Source organism: Artemia sp. Qi Xiang Cuo, chromosome 14 (assembly GCF_049724085.1).
Source record: "Artemia sp. Qi Xiang Cuo chromosome 14, ASM4972408v1, whole genome shotgun sequence".
Taxonomy (NCBI): domain Eukaryota; kingdom Metazoa; phylum Arthropoda; class Branchiopoda; order Anostraca; family Artemiidae; genus Artemia; species Artemia sp. Qi Xiang Cuo.
The window spans coordinates 8325933-8342778 of NC_142807.1; the positions used below are offsets into that span (position 1 = coordinate 8325933).

Consider the following 16846-nt stretch of genomic DNA (forward strand, 5'->3'; position numbering starts at 1 on the left):
ATCCCAAGCATAATAAGTAACTTTCCCCTTTCCTTAAATCTTAGAAAATGTGACAATTCTGATTCGAAACAAAGCCATTTCTCCATTCATTAGCTTCCTTATGTCCTCAAGAGGGAGTATTTAGGACTTTGAAAAGCAAATGTAGATCTTTCAAACACAGAATTCGATCTATATCTGAGGTAGTATTTAACAAAGGGAAGAGGCTTTTTTATTTATGTTTTTCCATTGATAATACGTCTTAGGGTCGGGAGTATCCCATTTGACTCTGAGCGCTGCCACATCTTTGCAAAGATGATAGGCCAACACAGGTGCATATTCAGGAAGTTATAAGTCACGACGACTCAAGATTGGAATTTCAAGCAACATGTACAAAGGGGGGCGGGGACTCGGGCCTCCCTCCTGCTAATAAAGGAATCTCAAATTTTCTTTAATTTTGGGGTACTTGTTATTCAAATTATTAATCTTTTACATTATTCCCCCTAAATATGTGATTAACCCCTTGGAAAAAATTCTGCGGATATGACTGGATTCAAGGTTATAAAAACCTTGAACCTTGAAAATTAATCCCTCAAATGGGAAAGAACACCCTCCGTTTTTCCTCTTGAAATGAATAGCCTATTTTGAAACATTTTTTTTAAGTGGGAGTGTGGCACATTTCCTTATAATATAGAATCCACTTGGCACCAAAATGCTTCTCTACAATTAAATTATGCACCTAGGTTTACTAGTCATGAGATGATGACGGGGGGAAATAAACTAAATAAATACTGCTACTAAACAAATTACCGTTGCTAGATAGATGCTGTTGCCAAATAAATACTGTTACTGTATATTACTATAATACTGTTACTTTCCGTGTACTAAGAGGTGTCCTATCTCGTTCGTTTTTTGTTTTATATGAGATACAGGGATATGGGATTATTTAAAAGTTATACGGAGGTATACAGAGGTATACGGAAATAGAATAATCTATGAAGTGATTTTAAGATTATTGAAGCCCGTGACTCGTGAGCAAGTGATGCCCGTGATTCGTGATTCGTGATATTCGTGAGCAAGATTATTGAAGCCCCCTTGTAGTAAGTAAATATTTATTCGTCAGCAAGGTATTGAAGCCCGTGATTCGTGAGCAAGTGATGCCCGTGATTCGTGATTCGTGATATTCGTGAGCAAGATTATTGAAGCTCCCTTGTAGTAAGTAAATATTTATTCGTGAGCAAGGTATTGAAGCCCGTGATTCGTGAGCAAGTGATGCCCGTGATTCGTGATTCGTGAGCAAGATTATTGAAGCCCCCTTGTAGTAAGTAAATATTTATTCGTGAGCAAGGTATTGAAGCCCGTGATTCGTGAGCAAGTGATGCCCGTGATTCGTGATTCGTGATATTCGTGAGCAAGATTATTGAAGCCCCCTTGTAGTAAGTAAATATTTATTCGTCAGCAAGGTATTGAAGCCCGTGATTCGTGAGCAAGTGATGCCCGTGATTCGTGATATTCGTGAGCAAGATTATTGAAGCCCCCTTGTAGTAAGTAAATATTTATTCGTCAGTAAACCAACCAAGGTATTTCACTTTATATACTAAACTAAAACTACAAAACATCAAAAAACACACAAGAAAACACTAATCTAATCTTAAAGCTTCAAATGAAGAAAAAAAAACACTAATCTAATCTTAAAATCTCAAATGAAGAAAAATGATCAAAAACCAATGATCACCAACTACAAAATTTCTAACCTCCTAGTTCTTTTAAAAAACAAACAATAACTAGGTTTCTAACGTACTCAATACTCACTACTAAATTCAGACTAAAAGGAAAGCTAAGACCTAGATCAGATAAACACAAAATACATTCTCTGGGTATAATATAAAGGACATTCAAATAAAAGATGGCAGCAAGCTACGTTTGTAAAAACCATTAAAGTACTATTTTTTTGTAGAATATGGGTTTTGGTTTATTTTGTGTGGATTTTGCTGATATTTAGTTCCCGGAGGTAAGGTGATGATGTATGATTTCTATATTGGTAAAAAATATAGGTTATTAGTGGTGCCGGTGGTCAGGTGTTATTTATTTTCTTATTTTAAGCGATTTATTTTCTCTAGAAATTGTTATAATTTTAGGTTTACCATATATTTGTTAATAAACAATTTACTAAATATTTATGTAGTATGTGGCTGCATATTTATATATTACATATGTTATAACTCTCTATGCTATTGTATATTTATACTAGCAACAGTCTGTCGGACAACGGGCATAAATAGAAAACCCGTTGTCTATACTCTTATGTGCGACCCAGAAGAAGTTTCCCCCTTAACATAAAACTCAAGTCTAACAAACCACCCATCCCCAAACAAAATATTATCCTGAAAGTTCTCAACTCAATTCCCGCCTGGATGTATTTCAGAAAGTTATGCAAAAATTTTCTCACCGTTTTTATGGAATCTACTGACCGTACAATGAGAAATTCTCGCTTGGCATCAGCTTCAGGTACCCACTGTATAACGATATGTAATTGTTGTGTAATTATAACGTTATGCTAATATCAGCTTCAGGTACCCACTGTATAACGTTGTGTAATTGTTATGTAATTATAACGCTATGCTTGGAATCTGCTTCGGGTACCCACTGAATAACATTATATAATTGTTATGTAATTATAACTTTATGCTTGGCATCAGCTTCAGGTACCCACTGTATAACGTTATGTAGTTTTTTTCACTACTCAATATTAGTGATTGGCAGGGATATACCAAAATATGCAATTATATAGGCAGATATAAAGCAATATGCAAGGCATATAGTATCCAAGTGCATAAGGAAGAAGAAGAAGTTTCATCATAAGACGAGGGGTTCCCCCTTCCTGTGATATGTCTTCTTGTTTTTTGTAACTTTTTTTTACAGCCTATTTAATTTTTATTGTTAAATAAGAGCACTAGCTTAATTTTACACAATAACATGGCTATAAAACAAAATGCTTCAAGAGTTTTGTTTTTATTTTTGCTAAGAACAAAACAAGGAGGATAGTCAGGGGCGGATTCAGGATTTTTTTAGGGGCGGGGGGGCAAATAGGTTGAGCCAATAAAAAAAATTAGGGGGGGGGAGGGCAAAATAGGTTGATCCGATAAACTTGCGTTGGGAGCAAGTTTAATTAACGCAAACTTGAGTTAATTAAGTAAATTACACTAATTTAGACTCTGCTAGAGGGGCCCTCATCCCCCTGGATCCGCGCCACTGAGGATAGTCCTCTTAGTGTGAGCTTCTCCAGAGTGGTTGTGAACCAAGTCAGCGGACTAGAAGGTCTTCCCCCCCCCTCTCTCCCTCGGGAAACACAAAAACACAAGAGTCACTAACGATCCAAGAACATTAAAGTTTATAGTGGAAAAATTCTTGCAAAAATTTTGTACATATTTGCAACATTATTCACATTTGCAGGTTGACTTTGAGCTAACCCACTTGAAGATTTTTCATTTTTTGAATATTTCAGGCTTACCGTACGTTTCCTGTTTAAGTTTTGGTATTTATTTTTTACTATTCTACAGTTTAAACATATCAGAGTTACTTTTGTAGCACGGTATCCCCCCTGGATATGGCGTTGATGCTTTCCTTGATCCATCTGCCGAGTTACATGTGTAACACGGTACTCCCCCCCCCCGGGGTATGGCCTAGATGGTCTGGTTCCAATATTTGAATAAAAAACTAAAACTTGATCAAAAATATTTAGTACCCAGGCACATACGTTGGTTTTTAGGGGTAGGGGGAGGCAATGATGGAAATAGATTCGATTTGATAGTTTGAATAATAAATGCCAAGAAAATTAGGGAAAACTTAGATTTTCGGGGGGGACCGCCCATGACAACCCCTCCTCCGCAGATGCCCTCCTACAGGTATTACCAAGTTTTGGAGCGGGTTTTATTTCGGTGTTAGTAAAAGCTCGTTATGAACTGCCCCTGTTCTAAAATAAGACCAAGTGCAATGAGGCACAGTTTACTAATATTTTATTCTTGTGCAGTAACCAGAGCGCGTTTCGAAACGCGAAACAAAACGCGTTGTGACAGAATGCAACAAGTTTCTATCTGACGTTTTTTGTTACATTAAGCAAATGACCTGAAAAAGGTTATTTTTCCACATGAGGCAACAGAAACATTGAATGACAACAAATGGGTACAAATGGGTACAAATAATACCCTAGCTAGTGAACAGCTACTAAATAACTACAAGCTACTAATAGCACAAATTATACACTAATTAAGGAGACAAAGATCAAATCAACTTATGCAATTGATTACTTGAGTACCTTCAAGAACGCAAAAACTTCTTAGAGGAATATGCACAAGTGCCAAAGAGAGGGTGGGCATCCTCAAAGAGCAATTTTTGTTCAACGACAACATTCCCTCAGTATCCCCCCCCCTCGGACCAGACTAGACATAACCACCTGAATAATTTCCGAAATGACACTACCTTTCGATTTACAACTGAAATGAAATAAAAATATTGAGAAACGGTTAAAACTTTTAGTAATACAGTGAACTTTGTAGAAAATATTCATCTGTATATATATGAAAAAAGTTAAAATTTGGCTTTACATCTGGAGCTTTTATCGACGGAAAAAAAGGAAAAAAATGACTGACAAATAATAAACAAAAGATGAGAAAAAACATGCAAACCCTATACAAAGAAAAAGAAAAATGAAAGAAAACTCACTTCATTTACGAAGTGAAATAAAACTTACTATACTTTAATTCATTTAATTTATATATTAATTAGTTTAAGCCAGTTTTTTTTTATTTCCTTTTTTCCCTGTTGATTTCGGACGTAAAACCGAATATTCGGAATTTTTCTATTATTTGCACAAACAATTTTTTTGTGTTTAATTTTTTTTTTATTCACCGTCTTATTGAACTAAATAATCGGTCTCGAAGCACAGCCTTTTCATCTATAATTAGAATGAAATGAAAATATTGAAAAACAGCTAGAACTTTTAATAAGACACTGAACTTTTTAATAAACAAACTTTTTTTGTATAAATAATAAAAACAATCCAAATATTTTAACTTCACACCCAATAGATTTTATATACGGGAAAAAAGGAAAGAAAATACGAGAACTAGAAAAACAATTACCATATACCTAAAAAAAAATGAGAAAAAAACATAGTAAAGCTATACAAAAAAAGAAAAATGAAAGAAAACACTTCATTTACGAAGTGAAATAAAACTTATTACATTTTAATTCGTTTTGTTTATGCATAATTTGTTAAAGTGTTTTTATTTTGATAAAATAAAACTGCAAAAACTTAGGTGGCTAGGCCACATCCAGCGTATGGAAAATTTTCGTCTACCGAAAATAGTCTTCGATGGTCGCGTGCATGGTTCTCGCCCCAGAGGTCGGCCCCCTAAGAGATGGAAAGACAACTTCTCTACACTCAACCTGCCGCAACTTCTACGCCTGACTGAAGATAGATGCTCATACAGACGCCACATCAATAACATAGTGAATGAAGAGGCCCCAAAACGACCTTCGAGGACGGATGGGACTTAAGTCAAGTCAAGTTTTTATTTTGTTTTTCTTTCGTTTCTTCTTCCGTTGATAAAGGCTTCCAAATGTAAAACCAAAATGTTCTGAATTTTATTATTATATGTACAATTTTTTTTTTTTTCGAAATTCACTGTCTTATTAAAGGTTAACCAGTAATTTTTGTTTCATTTTAACACAACTTAAAAAAGGACTTCTGACATTTCGAAAGGTTTTTTCCACTTTAGGGAAACAATTGGGACGTCCGTGTGTGGGCGTTTTATGGATACTTAGCTTAAGAATACAGTAACTTACGAGCTGTATCAAAAAGTCCAACATGAAGTCCATACAGAGGATAATTTTGTCTGAAGTTATACGTTATACTGTTCTTCTTCTTTGAAAGGATCTTGGTAACAACGAGGAGGTCATTAAAAAGGAAGACTTCTCGTTGGTGAATACCAGGTCGCTCTTTCTTCATTACATCAGGCACTTCATAAAGGCGACAGTAGCACACCAAGCGGCGATGAGGGGAAACAAGATTCTAAAATATGAGTAAAAAAATATGACTAATAAACAAATTATCATTTTAAATAAATGAATCATCTTGGAAATAAGCAAAAATTGGCAAATCATATGAGACGCATTAGAAATGATAGGAAGAATGCTTAAATATTTTGGATTTTGAGAGTTGATGCGTTAAAGGCCCCTAATCACTTACTTGCCTACTTAACATTACTATAAATAGTAAAGGATTTACTGAAAATCGGTTTAAGAGTAAACTGGAAACAAAAATATGCTCAAATTGGGCACACATGCAGGGAGGGGGTCTGCCCTTGACCCTATTGATACGGGATCCTAAATTCACAAAATTGTAGAGGGGGGCAAAGGTCTTTCCGTTCGTAACTTAATTAACATACAAAATATATTTTCTAAATCAAGGACGGGCCTCAATTCGTTTTTCTTTCGATCGCTTTTTAATGAAAGTAAATAAAAGACATTTTTCAAAATCTAGGGGGAAATACCCCCCTGATTGGCGTTTGTAGATTTTTATTGATTGGCGTTTATAGTTGGCGATTTATAGTTTTTTATAATGATTTCTTTTATTTATCACAGAATCCACTTTTCTTGCTGTTTGACTAAATTCTGATCTTTCCTGAATTCCCCCCCCCTTAAATAAATTTTTTAGTATATTTCTGGTTAACCTTTTAATCTTCGTTCTTACTTGGAGATCCAGGCACATTAACCGATCCAGCAAATCCCTAGCCATTTACCCAGTTCACTTGTAAAAAACTTTGCAACGTAAATATTTTGTGTCCCTTTTTATTGGTTTAAAATTTCGTACAAAAAATCTGTCAGGTTTAGCTTTTTTTGACTGGCTAAAATTTCCATAGCCGGTTAATACAACAAACAATTAAAAAGGTGGGATTATTTGGCTTCCTTTTTTGATACGCGCTTAAGGAACAATGTAATTAGCTTAACAAAAGTACGTCATAAAAACAGACCAATGGTATTGATGCACACTTTTAAGCGGACGTATAGGAGAGTAATTTCTCGTTTTCTCTTTGACAAAAAGTTTACAAAAATATTGAGCATGCGCTTGAAGGAGTTAATAGCCTCGCGGATAAATAAAAGTTTGAATAGGGATAAATCCTTTTATTAGACAGAGATAATTCACAAAAAAATACTGGATATTTCGGTTTTATTACCTACATCACAAAACCACGAGGGAGTTTATTTCTAGCGCAGTATATAAATAATAGACAGTATGATCGTTCCCTATCTCACCGATTTTTAAAGACCCGGACCGAGGTGCGAGTGCTCCGGAGAACGTAAAAACATAAGCAACATTAGACCTTTTCACGGGTAGACAAGTCAGATTTCTCTTGAACGCGAAACTTGCCTTCAACGTTGGAACACTAAATTTTAAAGAAACTAATTTTAAATTAATATATTCCAATACATATATGAAAATCGGTAATTAGAAGTGCAATGTTATTATTAGATGTTTTTAGGAATTAAAAGTAGGTTTCGAAGTCTCAAGTTGGTTCAAAGGCATTTTGAGAAAGTTTCTGCAAAAATGCGTATTCCAGGGTAATTGGACCGCTGACACATACTAACATTAGTAACCCGCTAATGAAAGAGTATGTGGGAGGAGCTGTTTGTACGCACCGAGAATGAAGAGCCAGAAATCGTCTGCGGTGAACTTACTATTAATTATCTTTATACAGTGATTTCTAGTGAATATGCAGCAACTAAATTGTTTCGCACGTGCTTTTACCAATATGTAATCAGTAATCAGTATGTAATCAGAGTGAGCTTTTTGTATATCTGTTTGTCTTGAACACGAGCAGAGAAAGCTCCTCTAAATAAGGTCGGGGGATACACTTTCTTTCAAATTTGATTCTCTAGCAAATAACTTATTTGTACAGTAACACGGTAAATCAATCACGAAAAAATATGATGTAATATGATAAACAATTCAAATATTTGAGTTTTAGACTATCGTATTAACTTTGGAAAAATTTACCCTATTTATTTGCAGTTTTTTTCAGCAGACAGCGGAGACATGATGGGTAAAAAAAAAAACATTTTTTTTTATGGAAGGGCAATAACTTAGATGATCCTATAAGAGAATGAACTTATAAGATTGGAAACTGGAGCTAGTGTCGAAAAGATAAATCAGCACCGCCATCAAGCATTTGACGGCTTTATTAACTCTAAACTACTACATACTTGTCTGCTTTAAATGCAAGGGAGGGTAACGAAAGTGGAATTACGTTCTAAGAAGGTCTACCAGCTTAAAGTCAACTAGCCTAATCAACATGCGATGATTTCACTAGCTAAATTAAGCTTAGTTTATGCAGACTGGATTTTGACTTAAAATAATTACTGAAAATAAACAATATTGATAAATTATCTCTCATAGAGAAATTTGGGCTTTCTATTGTAGGATAATCATGTCAAATATCAAAATTTCTTTGGCATTTTTTACCTTTTAATGAAATCACTAGACGCTACACCGTCAGTGGCGCCTTAGTCCTTATCTTACCGTGTTAAATTGCCAAAGCCTCACTTCTTATAAGTTTCTCATTCTCTTTTATATCACCTCCGTAATTAATTTTGCCAGAAAAATCTCAGCCGTTTTTTACATCAGTTGGCCTGATTAATTATTTAAAATCGGCAAAAAAACGTCGTAATAATTACCCAAAACTATGGCCAGAGATAAAGGAATAGTGATTGATCATATAATTTAGCAAAAAAATTAATGAATTTAATCGCTTGTCACGGACAGAGGTGTGTTCACAAGCATTAACAAAGCTAAACCTACTCATGTTTGTCAGAAACTTTAATGATGAACTGTAACGATTAGCCCTTTTTAATTGATAAAAATTAATTTCCCCTTAATTAGGGTAAAAAAAATAGCCTGTATAATTCAACATGTGAATGTTTCCATAAAGGAGCCCCCACAGAAGACTTGAGTCAGAACATGTTTATTAAACCAATAACTTTGTTTCGAAATTTCAACCAGTGGCGTAATTTCGTCAAAATCCTGTAGGGGGGAGGGGAGTTGGAGCCAATTTTCCCAAATCAAGTGAAAATGAAAACTGAAAAATGAGCAATATAGTAACAAATAAGGTAAAGATGTACTAAAGGAAACTAACCCTTGTCTGTGAATGCTTGAATTATGCAGGCTTATCTTAGTTTTTTACAAAACAAATTTGGAAAGACTGAATTTCAGCAGGGGGGCAGAGCGGGGTCTGAGGGCAAAAACTGAGGTCTCGGAGGGGCAGTTGCCCTCCTTGGACATAGAAAATTACGCCGCTGGTTTAAACTCCAAAGACCTAAATTCCTTTGCGTATAATCCAAGAACGTATGCAGGGGGTTCAGCCCCCCCATAAGAGTTTTTCAATTTTTCTGAGCACTTCTTATTCTAACCATAAATAGTGTTTTTGTTATTGGCCCCTCCCCCAAAAGAAAATTTTGCGTGCGTGCCTGGTGTAAGCAATCTTAACCCCAATTGAATGTTATAACTAATTCTAAAATTAAGAAAAAAATTTTGATTTTCTTTCGCAATAATGAATTACTTAAAACGTGAACTGGGAGGGCACTTTCTAATAATCATGGTACAGTGATTTGGTGGCCATTTAATTTGGGGACTGATAACGGCTAAACAAGGTTAAGAAAAACCTTTTCTTGAAGACTTGAACTCTGAGTTTTAGAAAACCTTGAACTATAAAACAGTCCAAAATTTCACCCTGATTCTTCCCCCAAGTTTTATTTTACCCCTCCCTTTAATTTTTAGCCCCCCCACGGAAAATACCCTTTTTGGTATTTGCATTGAAAAATACGAAAAAAATTGAAACAGAAATGCAAAAAGCCCCGACCCTAGACTAAGAAAATATTGACCCCCCTCCCAAAAAAAAGAGGAAATTTATGAATCAGCTCTACTGGGAGAAGAGCAGATTTTACCAACTTCGATACTTTTCCTATTTATATAGTTATTTAGTATACTTTTCGTTATATAGTATACTAAATACTTTTATGTACAGTATTTATAGCCATAGTATAGTTTTATAGTATGCCTAGTTATATAGCCTATTTATATAGTATAGTTATACAGTATAACTTTTCCTTGTTATATGGTAACATTGGTAATTCTATAAAATTGCAACATTCCCTCTTTCACTAATTTTGGGTATAAATTAGTTAGTTTAGTAATTAGTCAGTCTAGTAACTAACTAAGAATTATTTAGTCTAGTATATTTTGGGTAATTTCTCGAGTAGATCCAAATGTAGTTATTTGAATTACATGCATGTTTTGCACGGAATAATTATTATTGATAGTAATAAATAGTATAATAATCATTTCTATTTTCTAATATTATGATCATTTTTAATTATTCTTAATATAACTATTTTTAATAATATCATCCATTATTTATTATTATTGTTATCATCATTTAGGGACTACCAATTTTCCTATCACCAAACAAACACTTACTAATTTCTTTCCAACAATACTTTGTTGAACTTTCATGACTTGAGTCACGTGATCTGAACCAGGCTTGAACTCAGATTCTCTAACTCTCTCATAGATACCCTTCAATAGTTCCTTATCTACATCTGCACCATCATCGACTCCTGAAAATAAATATGTCAATAACAATATATCTAAAAAAACTGGCTAGTAGGTTCATGTACTGCTTATCTCATCAGGGAAAATAAATTACGAATTTATGTCTGGAGTGGGAGGGGTTTGCATGAACGTTTCTTGAAGTATTCAAGGAAGATATATTTTTCTACCTATTCATAGGAAAGAGACATTTTTTTCATCTAATCATGTGTCAAAAGTCTGAAGAATCAGCAGCGGCGAAATCAGAAATATCTCGTATAACCTATTTGTCAGTTGCTCAACAGATTTATCTATGTTTAATTAGAAACTGCATGAAAATAAATACTAAGGGGAGAGTGGGAGTGACACCTAAATCACAAGATTCACCTCTAAGAAACAGAGTGCACTGAGGTGATGATAGAGAAATAAAGAATGTGTACCCAAATTTATACAGAATCTATGTCTCGCCCGTGGACTACCAAGAGGGGGGGCATATCTAAAACTCTATCACGGGCCATGCGTCAAAATGGACCAGATCGTAGGCCTATTTCACTTTCTTTCGGCTTTTTTATTTACTGAAATAACATAATGTAGGCTACTTTATAAGCGGTGCTTACAGCTGGGCACATTGAGTCGCATAGCCCTATCATGACATCTAAGAAATCTAACAAATTTTCTAATCCCACAGTTTTCTATGGTTTTCATATAATTCACCCCCTTCTGTACAATGTTCTTCTTGTAAATGCCCCTCCCCTCAAAACATCTCATTCCCGAAAGACTAAATTCCTATTTACGAGCCTGCCAGAGTCCAAAACTGAGGAGCTCCTACATACATAGGCCATACACAGGAGTTTATTTCGAGGAAACAAGCCTAATAAAACATGAAACTTAGGCAAGTTGTATTAAAATTATTCAAAATTAGAGGGGGAGGGGGGAGGCATAGATCCTCCTCCTCCGTTCTTTACGGAAATTCGTTAACGATTCAGACTGGAACATACGTAGGGGTGGGGGACTCGTGGCCTACCCCTTCCGAAATTATAAATATTCTCAAAATTCTAGGCACATCTTAGGCAAAATATCAAATAAAATGAATTTTCTGTTATTGCCCCTTCCCCACAAAAAAAAGCATGCGTGCGTGACTAGTGTTTATTGTACACTGTGCTATTGCACGCAGCGCACGCACTGTGCACTACGTGATTTGTGAACAATGTTTATTAAACATGCATTTAAACATTGAATTTAAATTCGAAAACTTTTTTTTCGTAGCATATCATTAATACAAAATATGATTAATATCTATTTTTGAAGGAGATTCGACTATTGCTGCATGGGCGTCAATTCATCAAGACAAAGGGAGGGGGCGTATTTTCAAAACCTAGGGGGGAGTCATATTTTTTCAATGAAAATACGAGAAAAGAAGTATTTTTCAATAAACATGCCTGAAAAAAGGTAGTTTTTAACAATCTACGGGTACGTTTGCCTTCCCTCTGCCCCAATCTCAATTCGCGCGCCTGTACTGTTGCTGAGATAAACTGATAAGTGTTATTTCATACAGAGAGATATGAGTAAACAAAAGACCTTAGAGACGCCCCGTTTGCCTATTGATTTTTAGATTTAGTGAATTTCCTGATTAGGGAAGTTGACTCATCCTTGCATTCCGAGCTAGTTTTCGTCTCCTGTTATAGCATCAAGGGCGTATTCACGATTTTTGTTCGGCAGGGCTATTTACTTATTGTATTTTTTTTGGGTGAGGGGGGGGAGGGGAGTTGGGATCTACTCTTTACAAAATTCCTGTTAAGTATAAATATTTTCTTTCAACTAAAGAAATTGTGGAGGAATCCATCAATTTATTTCAATCAATCAATTCTATTAGCCAAACCAGACGAGATTAGCCAATTTTTAACAAGAATTCGAAATCTATTCGATTTAGTTTTGAAGGAAAATACGCTTATTAGAAAAGCCCCAAAGTATGTCAAAAAAATTATCGAAAATTAACATAACAATTACAAAAAGTAAGCAACAACTTTTCAAAAGAATCACATTACATGGCTCTGTTCCATTGAATTGTAGAAATTATAGACTGGGTTAACCCCTCTAATTAGAACCGAAAACACTGAATTGTCGAAAAAAAAAGATAATTGGGAAAGTTAAGTACCAAATGCAGAAATTATATAAGGATATTATTATCAAATATGTTAAAAAACTACAGGGCCGTAGCCACGATTTTTTCCTTTTTTTGAGGGGGGGGGATAAAAAACTTTAAAAACACCTCAGAAATTTTTTTATATGGATCTTTGAGTACTTATGCATTAGCTGGTACCCACGCAATATATTGTGCTAAAGGAAACTAGTCAAACGGGTATCTGTCAATAGAGAATTGGATCGCAAACCGTGGTTTGTCATTGCGTTAACAATATTTAAACTATTAGTTTTTGGTGTTTAGGGGGGGGGAAGGTACCTAGGTTAGGTTACGTATCTAATATATACTATGCAGTACCCCCACCCCCACCCCCTAATTCACAAATATATAGCCCAGATTCTTTTGTAAACTATTATATTTTCATCATATTTTGTTTTATTTCATTAGCATTAACCAAACTTGACTTCTCGCGTGGGTACCAGCTAATGCGGAAGTAACCAAAAATCAATATAAACAAATTTTTGAGGTGTTTTTAAAGTTTTTTTTATACCCCCACCCTTCAAAAAAGGAAAAATCCTGGCTACGGTCCTGTACTTTTTTAACATATTTTATAATGTCTCCTTATATAATTTCTGTATTTGCTATTAGTGCTACTACTTGCTAGTACTCCCCCCCCCCTGGTGGAGGAGGGGCTAGTAGGTTTGTACGCAGAACAAAGTTCCTGAGAGCTAGCCAGTAATTAAATTTAGTAGATCAGCTTCAGGCACGTACGTGCGATTGTTTAGGGGCAGGACCGTATCCAGGATTTTTGTTCAGGGGGGGTTTTACTAACTTTTGACTTTTTTGGGGGGGTTTTACTAATTTTTGACTCAGTTTTCGACTAATTTTACTGATTTTTACCTAGGTTTTACTAATTTTCAACTTATTTTCGAGTCGGTCAAAAATTTCGGGGGGGGGGGGTTCAAACCGGGTAACCCCCCCCCCTGGATACGGCCTTGGCAGGGGGGGGTCAATAATATTTTTTTGGGTGGTCAATAAAAAAAATCACAATTTTAATGAGAAAGGTCAAGAAATTCAAGAAAATTTAGGACTTCGGGGTGGGGGTAAGGACTGATATCCCTTCTCCCTGCGCATCTCCCTGGTCAGTTTCTTCCTTTATCTTTTCGTTAATTCTAAAGTTCCACCTTTGGTTTATAGAACACATAATAAGCTTTATCTGATTTCCATTTTTTTTTTCTTTTTATATTTCTTTTCTTCTTTTGAGCTGAATTTCCATTTGGCTACCATTATGTGACAAGTGGTGGGAGGGAATTAATTATTTTGAATTTCACCTGACATAAGAAAAGTATAAGTCTGCTAAAAGTAACAAAGAAATTATATTTTCAAATCCCTTATGTTTCATATATGATTGACAGGTATGACATGGTATTCCTCTTGAGACGCTTCTATTTCTTTGAAATCCCGATAGTATCGCAGCTCAATATGACAGTTTCACATTCTATAGAAGCAATACTAAAGCAAATATGTAACAGAGCAGAAGCAGGGTTGTCACCCCCTAGTGATTTAACGCCATTTCTAGATAGTTTTTATATTAACCTAAACAAAAAAATCACTAAATCAGCGCATAAATTACTGGATTATTGAAGAAAACCACTAAAGCAATCTAGCGTGTTTTTCTCACTGGGTGGCAACCCTGAGGCTTTGAAGCTAATCCAGAAATGGAGAACGCATTTCCAATGGAAACATCCAATAGAAAACACAGCCCAAAGGTAGAAAGTCCATATTGGCGTTGTCACGTTTAAAAGTTGTTTCTGACCTTTTCACATTTTTGTGATAATCCCCAAAAACTACTTGATGTCCCAAACAGAAGATCACCAGGGCGATCAGGAGGATCGGGGTGTGATTGAACATAAGTTAGCCTGCTAATTTCAGAGCCGCAAAAAAAAATTTGGACAATTATCATAGAAGTGCGAAACCGTCAGATACAACCTTTAGGCTTAGCAAGAAAGATACAGGTAGTTTTTATTATTCTGAGCATGGGGGGCGCCCCTGCAAGCAAGTACATATTGCCGTAGACAGGTCATTGCATTTTTGCTTTAATTCAAGTGACTTTCACATTCATGACCTCAGATGCCTGCTTTCTTACTAATGTACCATAGGCTATTTCTTGTACCATAGGTACTATAATGTACCTATGTACCATTTGGTACTAATGTACCATAGGCTACTTCTTTTACATGGTCGGTAGATGTTGCAATAACAAGATATTATTGCTGCAGGCCCACTCTCCAGAAGTAAACACCATATATTCTAAAAACTAATTTAAAACATTGTAAAATACTTGCCAATATCGTTCCTTAAGGCGTACTAATAAATTTACCCCCCCCCCGTCCCTAGAGGTGAATCTAGGGGAGGGGCAGAGGAAACTTGCTCTGGGCACAAGAATTTAAATAAATAATCTACCGGTTAGGCTATAATCATTTTGCAATTTTTTAATTTTATTTTTATTAAAATGAAGTAGAGGGCTCGATCAAATAATATATTAAATTATTAATTGATTAATAGAATAAATTAAAAATAATCAAATAATAATAATTAAAATAATTCAACTGAAAATAATTAACAGTAATCAAATAATTAAATAATTTAAATAATAAACAAAAAATAATTAAATAATTTATATATTAAACGAAAAAATAATTAAAATATAAATTTGTTAGTTAATTAATAAGTTGAAAATAATTGGTCAATAAATGAACATTTTGTTAAAATTTTGTGGGTGACAGGAGGGAGGGCACTAATAAATTGCCCCGAGCACATGAAATACCACAACCTCCACTGACCCCCCCCCCCGCTATTGTTCAAACATAAATCTAGAATGATTGTATATACGCAATAAAATCTCCATACACTAAATTTGCTGTTGTATTGCTTATCTGCCGTTAAATCAAATTGAAGAAAAGAGTCACGCATGGGAAATTCATTGCATGGAAAATTCTAAGTACGTGCCAACACGAGTTATCCTCTCGGTGCAACTTACAGATGTCAACTTTTCATAGAATCACATGCAACACGAGAGGGGGCATGGAATTTACACAGAAGGTGTCAGTGCATGGGCAACCCAAGAGGTTTTAGGGCTTTCCAGCATTGTTCTACTCCTTAAACCTCTTTACATAAGGAACGTACACGGCGGGGTTACTTCGAGCCCGGTCCCAACAAAATATTCCTTTTTTGTATTTCTAAGCACTTCTTCCTCAAATTATCAAATATTTTTTCATTACAAAACCCCCCAACCCCGAAAAGTATTCATCCGTACCATTTGGAATTTAAATAGAAGTTGTCAATGCATGAGCACTACAGCCTAACTGTATCCCTTAACCCTCGGATTTTTGTTCCAATTTTTGACTATCCTTTGTCCTTATTCGCCTAAAACGAAAAAAACTAAAACGGAGATAAATTTAGTTTTGACGCACGAATCGTTTTTCGAAAATATGGTACTGTTGCACTTAATGGTACACACGAGAGAAGTCAAGTTTGGTTAATGCTAATAAAAACAAAAATAGGATGAATATATAATAGTTTATAAACAAATTTGGGCTATATATTTGCACATTAGGGCAGGCACGTACGCAGGAATTTGTTTCGGGGGGGGGGCAAATCCTTCAAACCCATTATTCTGTGAGAAAAATCAGAAAATTACGAGAAAATGAAAAAAATCGTGCCATTTCTGCGTACGTCCCTACATTACGGGGGTGGAGGGGTAAAGCATAGCATATATTAAATACCTAACCTAACATAGCCTAGGTACCTCCCCCCCCCCCTAAACCCCAAAAAACAACAGTTTAAATATTGTAAATTCAATGAGAAACCACGCTTTGCGATCAATTTAGATAGCAATTACCCGCTTTACGGGTCTCCAAGACTGCATTCCTTGGACAGTCTATAGCGTTATGTACCAATTAGTGGCACAGTAGGCCTACAGAAAACATTCCATTTTTATTAGACCAGAAACTGTACTTGGTCAGAATTACTTGCGAAAAGTTTATTTTTTAGGTATATACTCCTCTTAATTCCCCCTTTTAAAG

The 16846-nt window shown here is 35.2% G+C and overlaps 1 protein-coding gene across 9 annotated transcripts in view; it reads right to left on the reverse strand.

The window, feature by feature from the left end:
* The window catches only part of siz (Brefeldin-resistant Arf-GEF family protein schizo), a 373423-nt gene that overhangs the window by 14362 nt on the left and 342215 nt on the right, over nucleotides 1–16846 (reverse strand). For all 9 annotated transcript variants that reach the window (XM_089100396.1, XM_089100403.1, XM_089100402.1 and 6 more), the window contains 2 exons: nucleotides 10511–10650; nucleotides 5824–6049 (listed from right to left, as the gene is read on the reverse strand). In XM_089100396.1, coding sequence (XP_088956522.1) covers nucleotides 5824–6049; nucleotides 10511–10650 — 366 coding nt within the window. The remainder of the gene's footprint in view (nucleotides 1–5823; nucleotides 6050–10510; nucleotides 10651–16846) is intronic.